At 39.0% G+C, this 22,842-nt stretch overlaps 1 protein-coding gene across 5 annotated transcripts in view; it reads right to left on the reverse strand.

Moving 5' to 3' along the window:
- COL24A1 (collagen type XXIV alpha 1 chain) overlaps nucleotides 1–22,842 on the reverse strand; it is a 121,531-nt gene that overhangs the window by 91,996 nt on the left and 6,693 nt on the right. For all 5 annotated transcript variants that reach the window (XR_014853747.1, XM_085067994.1, XM_085067993.1 and 2 more), the window contains exons 3-7: nucleotides 15,645–16,945; nucleotides 9,578–9,631; nucleotides 6,265–6,318; nucleotides 4,658–4,711; nucleotides 3,448–3,501 (exon numbers count right to left, since the gene is read on the reverse strand). Coding sequence is in view for 4 of the 5 variants with exons in the window: in XM_085067994.1 (XP_084924120.1) it covers nucleotides 3,448–3,501; nucleotides 4,658–4,711; nucleotides 6,265–6,318; nucleotides 9,578–9,631; nucleotides 15,645–16,945 (1,517 nt within the window). In the remaining variant the exon portion in view is untranslated. The remainder of the gene's footprint in view (nucleotides 1–3,447; nucleotides 3,502–4,657; nucleotides 4,712–6,264; nucleotides 6,319–9,577; nucleotides 9,632–15,644; nucleotides 16,946–22,842) is intronic.

Consider the following 22,842-nt stretch of genomic DNA (forward strand, 5'->3'; position numbering starts at 1 on the left):
GTCCATTTTTTTATTCTGAGCTAACATGGTCCTAATTCATTCTAACTCAGTGCTGGTTGGGAATGGAGCTAAACCATGCTAAAATGAGTACCATTCCAAAGAGAGAGTTTTCACACAGAGGTTTCTTTTCCTGTGACTTAGCTAATCCTCTTAAAATTCTTAGTTTTTTATTAGCTTGAGTTTGTATTCTTGAGCGTACCCATATAATTAAGATGCAGTTTAGTCTGAGCTAAGATGAAAATTAAGAATAAGAATACAAGTTCACATGCACCAGTTTGAAAAATTAATTACCTTCCAAACTCTAATGAAGATTAATTCTCTGACTGAAAAGCTCCATGTGGAACAGAATGGTTTGAAGCTTCCAATTACAGACTTCAAGCACATTTCAAAAACATAGCAAGTTGTAAGAACACTTTGGTCTGCGTGAGAGAAAAAATATTTACTGCCGACTAAAACGCAGAAAGTTTAAGTGTCTGACTTCTACCATATGCAGCACAGTGGGACCCAGACTGAATGAAGGCTGTATATAGCAGTCTGTATATATCAGCAAGGACTGTTCAGGCCATGTCTAGCAAATAAATGGACTCCCATGCACTGTCACATGAGTCCTCACAATGCTTACTTATCAGCTCCACACAGTCACCATACTGCCTCCAGTTCTGAAAAAATGTTTCATCAGAGAATGGCTTTGTTTTATTTTTCCTTCATAGCTCCATTCTATCTTGTTTGCTGATGTTTATTCCACAACTAAGACTTCACCTAGCAACTCAGCCCAAATATCCCAAGGAATGGAAACACCACTTTTCTCTCACAGAACTGGAGTTTCCTTCTGCTCAAGGAAAATTGGACTCTGTAGAAGAAGCACTGGGAGACACTCAGGAGCATAAAGCTGACACTTGGTAGCATAATGCTGTCACTACCATAGGTATACTGCTCTTGAAATTTGCTTATCAGCCTTACCATTACATGATGCCAAACTAAAGACAAAATGAAATATGGTGCCCTTCTCAGGCTGAAATAAAGCCTTTTCCTTCCATTTTTCTTACCATGCTCTACTTCAGTACACAAATTTTCTCAGGATTTTATAGACCCAGGTCCTCATGATTTACTGTTACACACAGATAGGAAATAAGCTAGAGCAAAAATTGTAGCCAGCCTTTGTAAAAATCTTTTCCAGTGTCATTGCAAAGTCCCTGCAACCCCAGCACTGCAGTCATTCTGATGGACTGCCATGGTCTCAGGCAAGATCATGCCCAGGAGTGCTGGCCTTTGGCTGACACCCCCCAGGTGCTCTGGTTTGCAGGGACAAGTACTTGCCTCTCTGTAGAGTCAAGCAGGGCCATTTAGGGGAGGGGGAAAAAGAGGCCTTCTGCTCTATGAGGTCTCCAGACTGATATAAGGAAAGTTTCGAGTGCTGATTTAGAAATGATAAAAAAAAATAATATGGCACACCATTCACTCATATGTAGGACTTTTTTTATCTTTCTTCTTACCTGGATGAGAAAGCATATTTCCAACATTCTATCTATTCAGTATATATATTGTATATCGAAATATAACATTATATCATAACATAACTACTATACACAATAATTATATAATATTGAAAAACATTGATTTAATTATATGAGTAACTTTATAAAATTATTTAATATATCTCATTATATTTAATATCTAATAATTTCTCAGTAGTGCTGTGGTACAAAGGAAAAAGGAAGTATTTGATTCTTCTGCAGTTTCTTTCTTATAGCTGGTTTACTTCACAGCTACTTTGCTCACAACCCTTTGAAAATAATTTGAGATCACAATGAGCTAACAGCACGTTTACCTATTTACACATACCAAAAAGCATTAACCACAGATCAATTGTTTTAAACACAATAACTTATGGGCTTGTCATTAAAAAAAATAAGTGTGAAATACTTTTAACTGTTTACAGGTGTAGTGCTGTTCAACAGTTGGTATTCTTAACTTCTGCTTGACCTGGATTGTGTCTCAAACATGGTTCTAGTTAGTGTCTGATGTGCACAACATGGAAACAGAGAGTAAAATTTCCAGTGATCAAGTGAGCATGATTCTCCACAGAATCTAGCCATCAGACAAGGAGTGAATTCTTGTGGCAGGAATAAAGTATGATGCCCATAAGATTTTCATTTCCTTGCCCCCAAATGTCAGTCTCAATCCAGAACAAGTGACAGCTGCTTCCCATCTAAAAAGCTTTAAACAAAAAATACTGTGCTTTCAAAGCAAAACTATAAACCTGATTAAAAATACAGCACTTGCAGAATCTTAATGTTGTCTGAGATCAGCAGTGACAAAACCTATCAGTGTCCAGATTTGTAGGTTAACTCTCAACAGAGAGAATGCAAATTCTTGTCACAGCCATATATTTTCCCAGTTCACTGAACAGTGGTCCACATGTTTAGCAAATAAATTTCCATGCTTCTCATGGTGCTAATGAGAACTTCCTCTTCTGGTCACATTTTTACTTGTTTTGGTCAATTCTAGAAACTGATGACTAGATGGCAAAAAAAAGTCAAACATTTTAAGATCAAGACAACTTTGAATGAAACCACCCTACAACATAACACTACCAACTATAAATTTTGTTGCAATTCCATTTTTCTTTCAATTCAATAGCAGGTAAACATTAATTAATATTCCTTCTCCATATATCAAAGAGTAAGGTTAAAAATACCAGGGTCTATGCTTCTAGCAATTCATTCCATCCTTTTGCAGCTGTCTTCAGTGTTACACACTACTTAAAAAGTCTGCTGTGATACCTGTTCTCCACATTTTTCTATTACACTTGTAAGACAAAACTATCTTCTGCAAAGATATCATTTAATAGCAGTTTCCTCTCATCTTTCTTGCTGATTTTTGTCACTAGTTTATCATCATCTGAGAAGCCTATCGGATTAATGCGAGGTGACCTCTCCTTCCACATAAACTATACTCACTCTATCCAATGTGTTCATTTTCTTCAGGTTGTCTCATTTTGTCTATCAACATTCTTGATGGTCCCTTCCCAAAACTGTCTACCTTCTGCTTTCCTGTATGCATGGGACTGTGATAATTTGGATATATTTCTTAAATGCAGTAAATGGCACCTGACATTTCTCACATTAAAAAATATTGCATTACGTAACATCTAAACCTGGAACTTATTCCACCTGAATTGTATTTTAGCAATTCTGGCACAGGTTTGGAAAAAGAAAAATAATTCAAATGCAGAAATACTGAGCTCATGATCCCACAGAACTTCTTCTACACTACAAAACACACAATACAGAAAAACACATGAAAAAACTATTATATGTTGTATTAAAGCATATAACTATTCTGAACTTGAACACAATGGAATTAAAATGGTTTCATTTCACATCCACCTGATGAGCAGTGATTTCAGCCAGGATGAATTATATGGAAATGGAAATAGAATCTTACCTTCTGGCCTTTGATCCCAGGAGGGCCCGGAAAGCCGATGGGACCTGAATCTCCCTGTACAACAAAAACATGCAGAATCAATATGTTTCACTGGAACATGACACAGGCCTATGAACATGTAGGACTTAACACTTTCTCTGCATTCTCAGTCATTTAGTATGAAGAAGCAGCTAATGTTGTTTGATTAGGCATAGATTTTTATTATTTTTTAAAGGAAGAAAATTGAAAAGGCAACAGTTCCTCAATTGCAAGCACCAGGTACAACATTCCTGCTCCTGCAACATGGTCAAATCATGGCTGGAACAGACTCAGTTCACAACCTCACAACACTTACTTTTAGCCAACACAAACAGTAGTGAAGAAGCCATACAGTTTTTGAGGCAACCCCTTCCTCAGGAGCAAGTGGTTTCACCTCAAATTAATATATATATTTAACTACTCCCGGTATTGTTTGTTCCTATGTTATGCCAACACTCCCCAGCCAAGGCCCAGGATAGATTGATGCCGTGTTTTACAGAGCACACAGAATAGATTGATGCTGTGTTTTACACAGCACACCGTTATGGGTGTGCTGTGTAAAACACAGCATCAATCTATTCTGTGTCAAAGACCAGAGAGATGCATATGGACACAGAGGCTGTGGTGGAATACTGCTATTCTCTTCAGGTTCTTTGAACTTCACAACCACATGATGATATATGGGAATAAGAATTAGAGCATCTCAAATGCTAGGGAGATGGAAAAAAGCTGCAGATTTTATGGTTGTTGCAGACAGGGAAGGTTGTTTCAGCTCTTTTTCTTCTTGCTCACAACTCACAGTGAAGAGATTCAACTCTTTCATGATTAGTGTCTGAACTCAAACTCAGTAAGTCAAAGACTGCACCCTGGAAGTCAGTTATAATCCAAGTAAATTAATGTCCATTAATTAGAGCGAGCAAATTTAACTTGAGAGAAAAAATTAAGAACTCAAAATAATGAGAACTATAAAAATGCATATTGATCACCCCATAATTTTGGATTATAGATGCAGTCTACATGTATTTAAGGTTAGTCATACAAATATGTGGGTGGGCTTTAGACTGTTCTGTGGCTGCTTGGGTTCATGACAAAGAACATAGTTTTTTCTGTTATAATTTGTCTGAATATTAAATGAGACTTCACAAAAAAATTGGACAGACTAAACACTTTACTATAATTAAGAAAATAATACCTTCTCTCCACGTTTTGCCCGTCCTGGAGAGAATCCTGGGTCTCCTTTAGGGCCCTGTTGCAGAGAAATTAAGCTCATCAATACCAGTGGGGAGAGAATTATTAATAATATATGCTAAAACAAGTATTCTCAACTGTTACAGCAAGAGGAGAACAAATGTAAATATGCTTCCTATTGTAGACATTTTTTCATAACTTTTTTCCTAGTTCTTTACTGAAAAAGTAAAATAGTGCAAGCTCACACTGAAATCAGATTCACATTTTCAAAATTTCTTAATGTCACAAAAATTTGAAAAGCAGATTTATTGGTAAATCCAAGCAGGATTAGGGCAGGCACTCCAGCCAAACTGCTCTGCCCATGTCTCCATCACTTCAGGACACCAGCTGTTCCTCCAACACCATGCAGGATTATCTGGCTGTATTACTGCATGAGCCATAACCTTGCACAGGTTTCCTCAGGCTCAGCCTTTCCACACTGCCAGAATCCACAAAATCAGATCTCCTTAACTAATCCATTTTTTAGAGAGCCAAACCTCATAGATATCCTTAAATTAATTTAAAAACACCTCCCAGTTGTTAATCTATTCTTAAAATCATGGACAGAGCTACAGAACTGATCAGAATTATCATCCAGTGGAGGGAGAAAATAAATTATAAAATAAAGCCTAGGAGTAACTGATTCCAATTAATTATTTTTTGAGAAATGTATTCTATAATATAGCCAGCATAAATACAGTGAAAATTAATAATGAAGCGAAGTTTAACTGTTCCTATAGAACAAAATAAAAACAAAAGCACACACAAAATATAGAATCACTTGGTTTTACAGCACTTGGCACTGAAAGCTTTATTAAATTTCTTTTCATGTCCTCCAGCAGATTTTAACACCTGTCATGACATGTCAGATTCCTGCAATTAGGAATCATACTAAAAATCATGGTGCTGCCTTTTTCCTAACAGATCTATCAAATTGTTCAAAGTAAATATGAGTTGAAGGCATTCTGCAACTGCACAAATCTGTCAAATCTATTTAAAGGGCCTATGTTACACAAGTTTGAAGGTGTTATTTGAGCTTTCAGTCCAGTATTTTGTCTTTGATTTTAAATACGACATCCATAAATCTTCAGAAAATTCTTCTGGTGTATTAATCAATAATAATGTCTGAGATGTTAGAATATTTCAATACCAAAGGCTGGACATGGACAATAAAATAGCAATTTATGAGGAATGATAGTCTATATTTCCCCCTTTTTTTAAAAGCAAAGCAAAAAGTTACAGCAATTAAGCATTTAAACTTCAGTTTGTCAGAGGCTGATCTGATTTACAGGAACTCTTTTGGGAAGTACAGATTACTAGCACAGATAACAGTTTCCAAGTCATCATTCTACACACATAGGTGTTTTCGTTTCCACTGAGTAATCTGCTATTTTGTTTTGATATGGAGTTCAATTTGATTGATTACATTTAATTAAAATACGTTTATAGTAGCAATCTCCCCCATAAACAAAAAAGGCCAAGTACTGTTATTATAGGAAACTGTTCTGGGGCTTCCAAAAAGTCATTAAAAATTTCTTGTATTTACATGGCACCATGGATAAATAAACTTACCTTGGGACCTGGCAATCCTGGCAAACCGGGGTTACCATATGGTCCTGGAATACCCTACAAAAAACCCCCAAACAAATCAAGAATGAGTGGGATTACTCAGTACACCACTAAACAAATGTGAACATTTTGCAGAGAATCATTTTACTGCATCTTTCCTGCTTTTAGAATCACTGGTTAGCATTTTCAAAGGATTCACAAGAAATGAAACACACATCTTCCTAAAAAATTAAAAGTGAAGTTGAGTACCCCCCTTTCTTTCACAAATCTCTATTTCTATTTTCTTCCCAGGTAATTCTTAACAGGTATTTGGCACAGTCACTGCGATGTTGCTCTCCAGCTACAACACTTGAAGGCATGGGATAAAATCAATAAAATCACATTCTGAGGTACCCACCTATACACTGCAAAGGGAAGGAAGTGGGTGAATTCTCAGTGACTTGAAAGGTGCATTCCACCTTCTTTAAAAAAAGACAAAAAACACTGATTCTCTCACAGCTAGTGTAGAAATCAGACTTATTACTGAAAAAATTCAACTTATCCTGTTCCAGGAATTGAATAAGTTATCAAAACTATCTGTACCTTTCAGTATAAGTGTCTGTTCCTGCAACACATTCAGCAATCCTCACTCCTTGAAAAATTGCACATTAGGGAAAATATTTGTTACAATGGCTGTCAGCAGCTATTCATCCTCCAAATGCTGAAGGACTGAACTGGCAAAAACCTGTCCCTGGTAAATTGGCAACAAAGCTTCTGTTGAATTCACTAAGGCCAAAATTCCCTAATCCAAATACCAAATGCAGTAATAATACTTTTCAAATTTCTTGTCTATTCAGTGGTCTAACAACAGATAAACTCAGCTTTCCCCCACACGATGCTGAACTTACAATTATGCCTTGCAGTAACTCTGAAATCTGTATCTCTTAAATGCTCCTTCTCACTAATGACAATGTTGACATAACTCCACAGAAATGCTAATCCCATGTGCTGTTTGAGAGATTAATTTGCACACTGTTTGAGAGATTAATTTGCACACTGGCAACTTTGGAGGCACTCTCGGGGATTTAGGAGAAAGGAAACAAATAGAAACTGCCAACATAGCTGCAATGCTACAGTGGCTCCTACTTTTGCTGCTTGCAGTGGTACTGTCTTGGGGCACAGTACTGGAACACAGAAGTGCAAAAGTATTTTCATGGAATGAGAGGCATCAGAGGAGTTTCATGTCATCACCAATTCTGAAATTGCTGAAATGTCATTATCAAGAAACTTGGAACAAGCCAAGACACTTACAAAAATTGTCAGATGTGGACTTCTTTACCATAAAATTGCAGGGATCAAAATCAGTTGTCAATAGAAATCTCAAACTATTAATCACACATTCCCTAAGTGTCCCAACCAGGTGGATCTCTGTCAGGATCAGATTTGGACACACACTCTGATGAAGGCCCAGGCAATGCAGCTCTGCACTTTGCTGCTTCCCTTTGACACCCTGAGTCACATTTCAGGATCACAAATGGCAGAAAGAATACAGAAGTCTTCTTCTTGTGAAAGAATACAGAAGTCACAGGGCAGGCTGCTAGATGAGGAAATGAACTTTGAGTCAACAAGGTTTTCACAGAGACTTTTTGGGTCACAAAACTCCTGTCATAGCATACATCATCACTAGCTGTAACTGCTTGAATTAATCAGTATAGTACAAACTGAAGAACACTGATATTTCAAGACAATTTAATTTTTATCAAATAGTTTTATAGACTTTCTTGGCCAATATATTTTAAACTCAGAACTTCTGGTAAATATTAACCTCAGCCATTTTCATACTTTTCCAGGCACCCTACTGTAAGCTGTCTCTTCACATTGGAAAGCATATCCTACATGATAATTAATCCAGAGAACTCACACAGTAGAGCACTGTGCTTTTAAGTACTCCATACCTGTAAAAAGACCTGCAGAAGAAAAGTCCCAAACAAATAGCAGCTGGGCAAGGGCAATCTCACCAACAGGCATGGCTTTAAACAGATGGGCAGCCTGCTCTAAAACAAGGACAAATTCCCAAATGTAAGGATCTATGTGAGTACATGAGATCCTGCCTCTGATGCCAGACATATCCTTGCCACAGGCAGTATGCAGTGTAAAAGAGCTGAACTGTAAGAATTGTCAGCTCTTACACAGAAGGATCCAAGAAGTCACAAAGAGATGAATTTGAAGGATTGCCTTTCATTTTATACTTTTAAATGTGTCTCTTCTGCTCCCTTGCCTCCAACTGCACTAAAGCATCAGTTTGGTTTTCAGCCTCTTTGCCCAGTGCACTTCCTACCCAGTCAGGCCAAGTTTAGAACATCCTGTGCTGTGCTGGCTTCCAACATGCTTTGAGCAGCATCTTGTTTAATCATTCCTCAAAGGCTGGATCAAAACTCCTCCCACACATCTGCTGAGCCTGCATATAAACTACTCCCTTATCTCCCACTTTGGATTTTCCTTGATGAGGGCACTCTAGCCACAAACATTCCCATCCCCAGCTACTGTGGCCTGAAATCATCTACACAACAAACCTTCACCTGCTCCCTGCAGCTGCCCATCCCTGAACCCCTGCAAACCAGCCCTGACCTCAGGGAATCCTCAAGAAAACGTTTTTTGTGCACAATTGCACAAACACAGATTCGCCCTCTTTTGCCCGGTCAGCTAATCCATCCAGCAGCACAGGTTTGTGCTCTCTGTGGCAAAGGCCCTGCTCTGCCCCTGGGCTCAGGGCAAGGCCGCTGGGCCGGCTGTTGGGGTGTGCCCACTCACAAAAAAGCATTTCCTACTGTAGCTCATTTCTTTAGCCAACTGTTCTGATATCTGTCAAGCTGCTGAAGCTCAAGAGACTAAAAGGGATTTTTGAGAGTACTTTTTCCCCCCTCTCTCTGTCTCACAGTGGTTAATTTTGTAGCCTGCACCTGGCTCCTCTGTGGCTGTGGCCTGCATTGCTCACTCCCCCTCCTTCTAAAAGCAAATGAACATGACCTTAGATTGCAGCAGATAGAAGCAGCATGGAAAAACTAGAAGGTAATATTGGGAGCAGCAAAAGACAAGTGCAAATATAACAATGCTCAGTGTAAGCACCCATACATGGAATTAACTAGGCTGGGGGCTCACAGCAAATTAAAGTAGGACAAACCAAGCATTTCTCCTATCTGCCAAATGTTAAGAATCATACACTTTCACAATCACTAAGCATATGAATAAAGTTGAGAAAAAACAAAGTTATGCAAACTCCAGTTTGATTTTTCCTGACCTGCCTAGAGGTGCAGAAGAACAGAGTTGTTTTACTCACCCGAGGACCTCTCTTCCCTGAAGGACCAGGTAAACCTGGAGGACCTGGAGGACCCTGGTGATAGAAAATCAAAGAAGTTGAGGCTAAAATGTGACACAAGGACAATATCACAACTCTAGATGAGACCAGTTCTGCTAACTGGTGACCTTCTGCTTGTGCTGGCCTCTTCAATTTGAAAACCAATTTCCAAACTACAAGAAAGTGCATTTTTAATCTGAATCCAAATCAGATAACTGTTTAGAAAGTATCTCATGTCAGGGAAATTGGAGCTAACAATCTGGGTAGTAACTCTTACTCAACTGTATAGGTACTAAAGGAAGAAAAGATCAGGTGAAGAAAGCAAGTGCAATGTATTTCCAAACAAAGGAAAGAGAATAATTAAGCCTTTACAATAAGTATGCTGGCATGCCAAACACTTTAGAAAGGTTGGAGTAACTGTGAAAAAATAAGATACCACCTCACATAAATGAGAAACATGAAATAGAGAAAATAAATGTGGACAAATTACTATTCAGTTTCCTAATAAAGGCTTCCTATTAGAATAACTGGTAGCACGATTGCCCTTCTATAGAATTAATATAATTGTTTTTAAAGATAATTCAGATTTATTTAAATGCTAGTATATTATCTACTTTGCTGTACTCAAATAAAAATAGATCAAACCACAACATGTTATGCTTTTAGCATGGGACATTCTCTATTCACCATGATTGCATAAATGCTCACTAACATCCTCATTTTTCTGAGGTAAAAGGACCCCATGTTTAATGGCACAAGACATGTAGCAGAGAGACAAATGGAAAACTCTTGACCTGGCATTCTTGTCCAGGTTCAAAAATGCACTTGAAAGGGCACAGAGAGCTCCCACCCCACCCTGCTGAAGCAGTATGCTTTCTAATATCTCCTCTCAAATTGTAAGAGATGACCTTTGATTAGAAAATTATACCGGGCCTACAAAAGAAAACATATTTTAAGTGAAATAGTTGCAACTATTGAGCATTCTTTTGTGATTTGTGGTTTTCTCTATCCTGTTTCAGACACTCTCAGACATTTCCTTAAAAATACATTAATAGCTAAACCCCACCATTTTCCTAATAGAAATCTTACTGAGTATTAAGATCCCTGACTTTTGTTGCTTTTTTATTGAACAAGGGCAGTGAGAACATTTTTCCCTATGTGGCTTCTAAATTTTTTAAAAACTCTCTGCTTCCTTTGCAACAGAAAACAAATAAACAAACAAACAAACAAAACCCCAAATCCAACCCACTCTCACTCTGATTAAACTAATTCATAAGTAACTGTCTCTTTTAATGCAAAAAGAAAACCACAAAAAAAGGAAAATCTAATCACAACCAAGCCCTCAGAAACCCCTAAAAGAGGCAGCAAAATATACTTGAAACCGTATTTGGATAATGTTTTCTCAGGGCATTTTAAAACAAAGCCAGTTGTTGTAGATGAGGTCTCTGGTTGACAACAATCAGCAGCCAGCCCCAGCCATCCAGGTTTGATTCAAGTATTAGCAAGGACTCTCCTTAACCAGAGCGGGTTACTCTTTAGCCTCCAGCACAGACTCCTCCCTGCAACTCAGGCAACATCTCTGCTGAGAGCAGACTTTAGCAGAGCACACCTAGGTCTTCCTGGACATGCTTTCCCAACTAGCAGTAAGACATTATTCTGTCCCATGTATTTCTACAATCTGTGAAAGCAACTACAACTTCAAATCAGCATTACTATTTTTATGCTTGCTAGGAAGCTACTTAAGCCTCTCAGGCATCCATGTAAACCACAGAAATCAACATCTGAGAGTGAGCCAATCTCTCTTAAACCAAGGAATAGGTCACTTGTTTAAATAGCTTTTCCTGCAACTACTGGAAACAGTAACTAAACAAACCTGAAGCAATTAGAAATGCTAATGTGATCTTCAGAATTTGACATTTTAACAACCACTACAAAACAAAACTGAGTTACTTTGTATAAATATCATAGATGTTAATTTAATTTATTTAATAAAGTCAATTTGCTCAAAACTGATCATTTGTACCTTAAGAAAGGTACTACAACTTACTGTCTTTAGGAATTATAAAAATTTCATTTAGCTATTGAGCAGAGAAGCTCAAGATCCAATAAGCATTGATTAATCCTGAAATAATAACAGTAAATGCTATTCTTCCAGAAATTTTCACTGCCTTTCAAATGGTCAGTGGAATGAATGTAAGGAACTTCTCCAGACATTTCCTAGGTACCGAAGCCCTTCTATGGATACATGTGTTTTAAACTTGCCCTGTTACCCAGAGGTAATAGGTAGCATTTCATTTACATATAGCAAGGCTCTAAGATTGCAGATGCACAGCAATAAATTCTGCATTAAGTGGTTAAAACTTCTGCACAGGCATATGTCGATTCTCATGCCATTCAATATCTAAATCCTAATCATGGAACTTTCTCTTGTGAAACAACTCTGAAGTTTGTCAAACTATTCTCTTTTAAAAGACAAAGCTAAAGAAACATACCAGTTTAACACTTGATTCATCAAATATGAAGACAGGCAGCCCTTCAGCAAAACAAAAAACCCATGAGACTTTCTGCACATCTTCACCAAAATACCTGCAGTGCAGCAGGGAAGTAAATGGAAGCATCAGGTTCCAAACCTACTCTAAAACATCTCCATGAACAGAAATTTCACTAATAACACAGCAGTTTTAGGAGAATTAAATGAAATGTCTGAATATTTAAGAATAACACGGTCTTTCTGCCACTAAAAATAAACCTACAAGAATATAAGGTTTTAACCTGAATCATCAGATACAGAGACTTCTCAGCCTGGGCAGGGAAATGTAAGGCTTACCTGCAGAGCTAAAATGCATGAAAAGGATTAAGTGACCAATATATCCCCTGTGGTCAAGGAGAGCCTCAACAAGCAATTTTGTTCAACTGAGAAATAAGCTGAGTGCAATAAGCGGAAGTGTGAAAGGTTAGCTAACAGTAAAATAAGTGAAATCAGCTAAGTATAAAAGGGAAGTTACTGCTGTTCATTTAGCACCACATTTAGGGTCTCTGAACTAATTTCTCAGTGTTCTCACTCTCACACCTCTTGGCTGCAATAGGACATCTCATCCAGGACTCAATTCTGCTTATTGCAGGGCTTGCCATTTCCCATTCCTCCTGGCAACAATTCCAGACTGCTTCTCTTTACCAACTAGAGGGACAACCACGGTTTGGTCCTCTACCATTCCTCCTTCTGACAGAGTGTCTTGAATATCCAGAATGCTTTCCCAATAGAGGAAAATAATTCCTAGCTCCTTTCTCTTGGAAGGCCACATCCTGTGCAGATAAGCCTGAAGGTGCAATTACAGACCAGCAAGTAACATAAATCAGCTCTTCAGCTCACATAACCTCTCCTTTTACCAGTGCGGGCCTATGCACCATGTTATTGCAAACTACTTCAGAATTTTGCGATGAAAAATATCAGCTTGAAAGTTAAACAGTTAAAAATACACACCACATTTATTTTTGTAATCTTTGTAGATTGCCAACACCCTCTGCATCCCAAAAAGGAGTGGCTTATCAGATGAACAGAGCAGCATTCCCTTGGAAGAAGTGTTTCAGGAGATCGTACTATTCCAGTTTAAACTCACTTTATATTCTTCTAAGGGAATTTTGGTCATTGAAACTGCTAGAATCTTAATCGGGGTCTTAATAGTTTTGAAGAAATAGCTGCCCCCTTTTTATATGCTGTCTGTAAATGAAAGCTTGAATTCTGGAGTCCTGCTTTGCAGCGGTGGGTGAATTCCACAGCTGTGGGATCATGGAATATAAGAGGCCTAATTACACAAGGCAAGAATCAGTTCTGGTAGATGATTAAAAGCTAAAATGAAGCTGAGTAGTTTAAGAGCCACAAAAGCTAGTTCTTGCCTGTCAATTCCAATAGAACGAACATTAACTTCTGTTAATCAAATCTTGAAAGAAGATTCAAACCAACCACAACATAGTAAAAGAAGTTTAAAAAGGGGGGTTTCATGCCTCATCAGGACTTTTTGCTGCAAGGGAAGTTTTCAAGTTCTTCAGTGTTGCTTTTTCAGGCTCCACATTGCAAAGACTCTGTGAGTACTTATGTACTAAAGTGTTAGAGCCACACATATAAAAGCTGCTTTATCTCTTATCTTCTCTACGTGGGAAGATTGGACTGAGAAAGCAAACCAACATCATCTCTTCAAGTCTGAGGCCAAAAACAGTAGCAAATACTGAGAAACAATCTCCATAAAGCACAGTTCTTAGTTTCATGCAGAGACCTCCTCTCCCTTTGGTGTCAGCCTTTCTGGCAGTGCAGCATTTTAGCTTTGCCTCTGTTCCAGTAGGTTCTGCTGGCCCCTTCACCCAACCTGGTGCCCACAAAGGTCTAGATTAACTTCCCAGCTCTGCCACAGATCTTTAAGACCTTGGTCATGTTATTTAAATTCTGACCCAGCACAACACCTCAGCACAAATGCACCATATTCCCTACAGACTACAGTCTGCATTCCTAAGCAAGACAAACATCTCCATCCTCAGTCTGTAAGACAGGCATTGAAGATGGTAACTCAGACATCTTTGAACCCTTTAAATTAGCTGTCATCTTTGCCACTGTAGTGTCTGTGTCTAGAAAAAAAGCAAAACAGAGCATTTGCTTGGAGTTTCTTACTAATGCAAACAACCAACAACATTATCAGCAGCCATTTCTGTGACACTTAAAAAAAGAACACATGTAACTTTCTTGGCTGTGACTGACTGAAATCACAACAAACTAGCTACAGGCTAAAATTACAACCTTCCATTAGTAGTTACTAAGCATCCTAAGTTCCAAAAATGGAAATTAACCTCATGTTGACGACAGCTACATGCTTAGTGATATGTCACGATAAATGCGATTGTAAGGGACAAAGAGAGAAAAAAAGACCGACTTCACAATCAAAAAAAGATTAAGCAAGAGCACCTCTGGAATAGTGCAAATTACTCATTAACACATTTTTCAATTGTGTAACAATTCCTTTGTGTTTGGATCCTGTTTAGAGTAAAAACCGAACTTTTGAATAGGTTCTTAATTGTTGTCTAGCTTAAGAAAAAATATTTCAGTGCTGAAAGAATAGACACAATAAATTTATGGGCATATTAAAATATATATTAGGAGCTGCTTAACACATATCAAATTGCTTTCCAGTAATGACCACACAGATGAACACTTACAAAAACAAACAAAGAAAAAGCAAGTGAAATTATTTACTTCATGCTATGTTTTAAATATTTCAAACAAAATCCTACACAAGCATGAAACATGATCTATCATATTTCCCAAGCTAAGCAGGAACTGATGTTCTTTCTGGTTTGTAGCTTCATATATATGGACACATTTTTATGTGTTAAAAAGTTTATGAGTCTTGTGAACCCAATACAAAAGGATAAACAAGTTTCTATTAAAAATACTACTCTGCATTTGTAATTGTGTCAAGAACCACTTACCCTGTGAACTGAAAAAATACCTCAAAATCTTGTAAGACTGTTCTAAAAACCATTTTACATACAGGTTTGTTTGACCCAATGGCCTTTGGTTATGAATGATTGCAGACTAGATTCTGCAGCTGGTCTCTTCCTACAATGATAAATTTTGATAGCATTGCTCAACTAAGAAAACTGTGTCAGTCTTCCAAGCAGCCTGGTTGTTCTTTTTGTGGATCAGCACCTCTATTTGTGAGCTGCATTAATTTAGCCTGCAATTTTATTAAGTGAGGAGTCTCTGTAATTAGCAGTTACAAACATCCAGCTGCATTTCAAATTTTAAAGTCTGGGTTGCCTACCAATTGAACAGAATGTGAATGGCTTGGATGTCTTTATATTTTCCAGTAAATAAACGTATATGACTTACACCAAAATTACATGTGAGAAAAAGACATATTTAAGGCAGACAAACATGTGTACAACACAGCTGGGAGAAGTCACAGTCACAGCTCTGGCATGCTTGGAGAGGTACCTTTCAAAGCCTCTGTTAAATGTATGCTGCTGCAATATAGTAAAAAGAGTAATAAAGATAACTTACAGGAGGTCCAGTTTCCCCCTTTGGACCTCTGACACTTCCCATTTCAAACATTTTGCCAAGATCTTCATAGTCATAAGCATTATTATCAATACCATTTTCATAACTGTTTTCTGTATGATAAGTCTCATCAGCATCAAATGCACCTTCCTGCCCCGGATGGAGTTGATTATCCAGAGGGAGCTCAGCAGGCCAACTGTACAGGGTTGTGTTGAAGATTTGCTGCTTTTTGGTTGGTTCATCTAAATGCTGTTTTGCTTTTTCCATTCCCTTGCTTTTAGTTTTACTCTGTTTTACAGGGGAGATCAGAGAAAGCTCACTATGTCTGCCTGCATCTCCTGTGGTATTAGCTGAACTATTTGGATATGATCCTGCAGGGGTTTTAGTGATGTTTCTTTTTTTGCTCCTCTCCTGCTGCTGAAGAGCCACATTGACGTTCTCCTGGAGTTCTGTTTGAGGCCAAGCTTCCAGCAACAGAGGTTTGGTCTCTGCAAACTCCCATGCTGAGGCATTTCTTAACTCAAAGTGGTCTGGTAAAAAATGAATCTGAGCAACGTTGATAACAGGCATATTTGATACTTCCTTCCATCTGTAAGCTGATATATCTTCCTGGTTTTCCTCATCAATGATCATCTTTGAAAAAACATCCAGCCCATCCGACACAAGTGAAGCCCCAAGCAGAGATCGATACGTTTCAGCCAGGCGACACTGCTGTTTCACATATTTACAATAGTGTGCAGAAGCTTCTGCAGAGGGAATAATATCAAGCTGACATATAACTCCTTCAAAGCTGACAGAGTGAGAGTTCATCCTTCCCAGTGTAAATACACCCTCTGAATCAAATGTCTCTGCTTCAGAAAGTACTTCACTGGTGTGGTGCTTGTTTCCACACTCAGTAAATATGGAGACAGTCTTGTCTGCAATGCCAATGGCAAATGAATGCCATTGTTCATTATGAACACTATAATCAAAGTACACAGGCTGCTTCCCTCCAGTGTACACTGCTACCTTTCTCGGTAGCAGCTGCACACCAAACTGCAGTCTGCTTTTGTTCCTAATACTGAAAAGAAAAGCATTACTGACTCTGTAAGAGTACAACCCAACCAGTAAGGTGAATTGATGCCCTAGATTCGATGGTATGACTTGAGTGATGGGGGACTCAATATGTGCATCACTACTCAGTACAACTCCTGATGCAGTTAGACGAACACCCTGAGGTAACAGAGAGGATGTTGAGGGCACTGTTGTCTCTGATGGCTCTTGGACATCTTTCACAAGGCCTAGTTGTTGAAGAACATCTATTGCTGTAAAAAGAAATAAAGGCACACTGTTGATTTCATTTACAAGCTCAAGCATTCAGATCCATTTAAACAAATGTACACACAACATTTTAATGAATCTGTACCTCCCAGAGCATATACAATTAACACAGTAAGGTCACCAAATCCCTAGTGGAAGGCACTGATCTTTCACGTAAATCAAACAAATAATTAAAGCCAGAGCAAAAATTTCCATCTTAAAAAAAACCCAAAACCAAATGAAACAAACACACAGAAATGTCCACAAAAGGCCCATTGTAGGTTAAATGACTTATGAAAGTGAAAAATCCTCATTTTCTATCTTGAAAATTTCCAGTGATCAATGAATACACTTTGGTTAGCTCCTTATTTATTTGGCTAATCCTGTCTACTCTCTGAGCAGAGAATTACTCTTTTTTAAAAAAAAAAAAAAAAATTCTTCTGCAAAAAACCTTCTGCAATAACCCATACTCTTCCTCTTTATCAGAAAAGTTTGAATGAAAGCGTTTGAGGGAATGGTTGCTTTGCTTACAAGGAGGGACCAGCTATTCATCACACAGTAACACCTCAGCAGAGTACTGGCAGATAGTCACTGGCTCAAAACAAAATGCAAAGGTAAGCCTTGCCAAGGAGCTGCAGAGGTAATTCAGCTGGTATCTGGGAAGAATTGCTGTGCTTTCACAGGGACGTCTCCATCCAGCAAGCAGGGCCCTGTGCCTTTACAAAGCTGGCTACAAAGGGAATTGTTTTCCCAGTGGGATGACTGTATGTATCTGTGCCAAAGTTAGTTTGACTGAAAGAAAACAAAGATCTCTCCAATGCAACTGAGTGCACTGCCATCACCTCCTTCCCCTCAACACAGTTTACTTGTTAGGGCCATGGATGAGGTGAACTCTGGAGCAGTGGGAGTTGGGAGGAGCAAGGAAAGAGAAGAATTGTCAGGACCCAAGGGGTAGTGCTCCCATCTTCTGGCTCATCTCTCCCCCTAAAGTGCACGAGCCTGCAGCTACCCTGACAAGATATTGAATTAAGAGTGTACTCCACAGCAGGGGACATTAAGGATACAGAGCAGCCAGCTGTCCTACTGATTTATGTTCTATAGATTTGACTTTGGCATATGGAAGTCTGGATAGACCTTCCTACAGAGCAGTATGAGCAGTGATTTTTTCACCGTTGGATTCTCTACTTTCTCATTCAATGTGAGCTATATGCTTTAACCCTTTCCTTAGTCTGGGCCTTACAGTGTTTCCATCTTTTACCCAACTAAATATCTTCACCTAATGGGCAGAAACACAAGTATCTATCCCTCCTGATAAACTGAAATCATGTATGTCCTAGGATAAGAAATCAAAGCCACCTTTGGGTAAATCAACAGTTGAAGGTGACCCAGTTAATTTCATATTGCCTTAATCAGATTTGGGCAAGTTGGAGTTGGTGGGCATAGACACTTCCTTCAGGATGAATACAAAGACACTGTTAGACCCCTTACGATGCAACTGAAACACTACAAAGGCTCAATAGGAGCTAAACCACACACCCCCAGAAGCCTTTCAGCAGGGTCTCAAAATAAGACAGCATTTATGGCATTGATTGATTAGCAAAACTGCTTGCCTGAATGTTTGTGAAATGTGCTATAGAAATATTGCAGACATTGAATCAAAATGCAATCATGGAAACATGGAACAAGATGATTGGGAACTAAAACATATTACATGGGAAAGGGCTGAAGGAACAACATTTTCTTGGCCCAGAGATGGGAAGGTTTGAGGGAATCTAATTAAAATTGTCCATTATCTGAACTGAGGCCATAGGTAAAACAGAGAAAAGCTGAGGAGTAACAGGCACAAGCTGCATCAGAAGAAGTTCCAGCTCCGCACAAAGAAAAAGCATTTTCACTGCAAAAGTGGTTAAGTGCTGGACCAGGGGGGCAGAGACGTTGTGTAATCACCATTCTTGGAGATTTTCAAAGACTAACTGGACAGGACCCAACAACCTGAAGTAACTTCAACATTGACCCTGATCTCAGCAGCAGTTACGACCAGATGAGTTCAAGATCCCCCTAACCTAATTTTTCTGAATTTTTTTGCACAAGGGAAAACTGAACACTAATTTTCATAAACAGCACTGCACAGAAGCATATGATATCATCTGTTTCCACCCCTCACTGGAACAACTTCCATGAAACACCTATCTTAAAAATTACTTGTACCTAATGGTTGTACTGATCAAATAAGCCTGGCTAGGCAGATACAGACACTTTCTACGGCATTTGGCTGAGGGTACTTTTATTATGGACATGCTTATACTAAGTAAATAAAGCTATTAAATGGCACAAGAAAAATTAGGAGTAAAGAAGTTAAGGATTTGCTGCTATATTAAAATACAAGAGCCACTGAAACAAATGGATGTTTACACTTTTAAGTGGAAAAAAGGTCTCCTTTCCCAGTTTCCCTTTCTCTGTTTACTGAATGTATTCATAGCAAACTTTAAGAATAGACAGATGTTGGCTTAGTTTCAGTGGTAAATTATGAGAAGTGCCTGAGATTTCCTTGAGAGTGATTTACAAATTGGAACCAAAAGCATCAACCTGAATGCACTGTATGTACATCTTGAAAATTAATTACACACCTTGTAGCATTTCTAGTCATGTTTGAAATTCACAGATGGGCCAAGATTATCCTGGCAGGTAGCCAGGGCAGACGGAGGTACGGAGAAAGAGTATTTCTGCAGAAAGTCCTGCATACGCCAATTTCTCAAGATGTTTTGCCTCAGAGCAATTAATTCACTACGGCTGTATTTTTATCTGTCAGGCTGATAGTAGAGGTCAGGTTATAGCAGAGCTCCAAAGCACAGTGCATCTGCTAATGAACCACCACACTTTCCCAGGACCCCATCCTGCCTGGTCTGCCTGTGGCTCTGGAGGAGAAAGCTGGGCTTGCACTGCCCTTGTGGAGGGAAACTGGGAAGAAACACAGACCCTGTGCTCTGGGCAATGCAGTCTTACACATGCAAATAATCTCCAAGGCAGAATACAATGCTCCAGTACTGCTGTGCCCTGGCTGGGCCAGCTGACTGCACAAGGAGAGCAGCCAGTCCAACCTAAGGCTGTGTCTAAATATCACATCCTAACCTGAAATATCTGGCAAGTACTCGCATTTTTTAAAATTTCTAATTATATATTTTTATTTTAAAATAATAATGCATGTGATCTATCCAAAGTATTATAATTCAAGTATAATATAAAAAGCTTAAATTGGTTTAAAATAGTCAGCTTAAAAATGACATTTAGGCCTATAGCTACTAAATCTCAAACTGCAAGCAAAATTGCCAAATTTTTGGCAGTTCTGATTTGAAAAGAACACATAGTTTAAAAGTTATTAAAAGAAGAAAAATCATCAGCAAGTATGATGATGAATAAGACTATTTCCTACCCTGTAAATAGATTGTTGCAAACGACAGGTCTTGAGAAAGCTAAACATAAATATAGGTTGTGTGAAAAATTACATTAAAAAAGCAACTATGAAGTAATTATTCCTTGCTGACTTGCTGCCTGTTAACCCACTGACAAGCCAAAAGGCTGTTCCAAACTTTTTTGGCCAGTCATTTAATTTCTGATCCAACATGTATTTTTACTTTTTTTTTTAAGGCTTTCAGAAGCTCTTGGCAGCACACAGGATTTTGGGAGCAGGCAGCCCACTCATTCTTCCTCCCAGCATGACAACCACTATTTTCTTTACCTATCAGTTGTCAGTTTTCTTTGTTTACCCATGTCTACAAAACATCTGTCTTCACTTACTGCTTATTCAACCCATTAGTCCCCCAAATTGTAACAGCTCAACTTCTTGAAGGAAAAGTTGTTTTGGGTTTTTGGTGTCAAGTGCTTTCCCTCCACCTTCCAGGAGAATTTTAAAAATTCACAACCTTACTGCATCATGAGGGAAGGCAAAACCTAACACCAGCTTTGGCAAAAAGCCTTCTGACCCTCTTGGGGCACAAAAGTAACGCCACAAAGGAACTGGGGCTTTGATGAGGGGATCTGACTATTGGATTGTTTCACATGCGTATTCCATTCAGTCCCTTTTGTTCATTTCCCATGTTTCTCCATACTCACGACTACTCTGAAGGCAGGATCTCTCAGATGCTCTCTGTTTCAGCAATCTTAGCATACACATTTCTCCCTTTCCCTTTTCCAGCACAGGTAAGGAAAAGGAAAAAGACAAGGGCCATTCATTCATCAGCTCCACCAGAAACAAGAGTAATTACTCATCAGGTTGCCCATTTTCTAGGTGATGATGCATCTGCAATTGGATACATTAAGATACCTGGCTGCAACAAATGCTCTCCTGGACACCAGATCAGACGACTGGCATAGGAAGGCCAGCAAGACACATTAGTTCTTCATGTCCTTGAGCCCCACTCAAAGTACTATTCCTCAAAGACTGAGACTGTATCTTTACATATATTTCACTGAACATGATTGATAGCAGCATACCAAACTGAACTAGGTATATCTTCTCAGGTAAAGCATGCAGAGGCTGTCTCCTCCACTCAAGAGAGAAGGCGTGTTAATTAGCTAGCAATCTTTGTATTTGGCAGAATAGTCTTTTGTTCAAAATACAACTGCCAAGAAGGTTTATAAACCAAAGTGTTAACATGTTCCTAATGGGCAGGCAATCCTGTTCGTGGACAAACACTAGGAACCACAAATGCAGTAATGCTAGCTCTGCAGCTTGTATACTGAGACTGAAGGATCTTGAGCTGCTCTATTTTTTTTTTTCCTGAGTTTTCCTCCTCTGAACTGCTTTTTTCAACCTTCTTTACACACTGTGCAAATAAAGTGCAAGAGGAACCAAATTCACTCATGGGAAGAAAGTTGCATCAAGATTCATTTTGATCCCAAGCAAGCATTTAAAGAAAATAAAGTCATGTATGGCACTAGTGCATCAGGGATGGAGAAGAATTTCCATTCAGTAAGGCTTCCTATATGGCTATCTAGAAATGCTATTGGATAACAATAACAATACAGCAACAAAATAATAATAGAAAAAAAGGAAACTCCTTCATCTGCTGGTGAGAAAATAAAAAAAATTCAATATAACCATGTTGAGACTGGAGGCTTTACCCCATTTCTGCAAAGCTCTGTGCATAGAGGCACTCTCAGCCAAGAGGCAGGTAAGCCTCAGCCTGCACCCACTCCCCTGGATCACTGCAGCCCCAGTCCCACAGCTTTCACAGTCCTCACCTGCAGTTTCAGTAGAAGAGCAATTCTCAGGCTGAGGGACATGAGAAGTGAGAGAAAAGGTTTATTTCTTTGCAGAGGAGTGGGGTGGACTGGAGGGATGAAGACACTCAAACTGTCACCACACTGCTTTCTCTGGCATTCCTCACCTGCTCCTACTTCACTGGGATATTGCAAACTGCCTCCCTAAAGCAGCCTCTTCCCTTTCCATCCCTGCAGGCCTGGAGCAGGGCAGGCCACACACATCTAACGGTGCTGCCCCTCCTCCAATGGGAACTTGGCTCTGCTATTACAGAAATCCAGGAAAATCCCATCATCTCAAAAGCATATGGCCCCCATTGAGCTGGATGTGAAAAATCAACAACCAATCTTGCCAGGCAAGCAATGGGCAACACTGGAAGGCAAAACTACAAAGGCAATGGGGGGGGGGAACAAAATAAAAAAACACAACTGAAGGAAAAACCAAGCTTTGCCAATCTCTGGGAATGACAAGCAGGAAAAACACATTGGTGAGAATAATGGTGGGAGGCTGCTGAGATATCCCAAAGGGCTCTAGCAAAACATTATCAGGAATGAGTCTTGTGTTAACCACGCAACCCAGCTGTTTGTATTCAGATGAGTATTTGCAGTTAACACAGTCACCAGGCCAAGCATGACCTACTTT

This window comes from Lichenostomus cassidix, chromosome 8 (genome assembly GCF_008360975.1).
Source record: "Lichenostomus cassidix isolate B80296 chromosome 8, HeHo_3.0, whole genome shotgun sequence".
Classification (NCBI taxonomy): Eukaryota; Metazoa; Chordata; class Aves; order Passeriformes; family Meliphagidae; genus Lichenostomus; species Lichenostomus cassidix.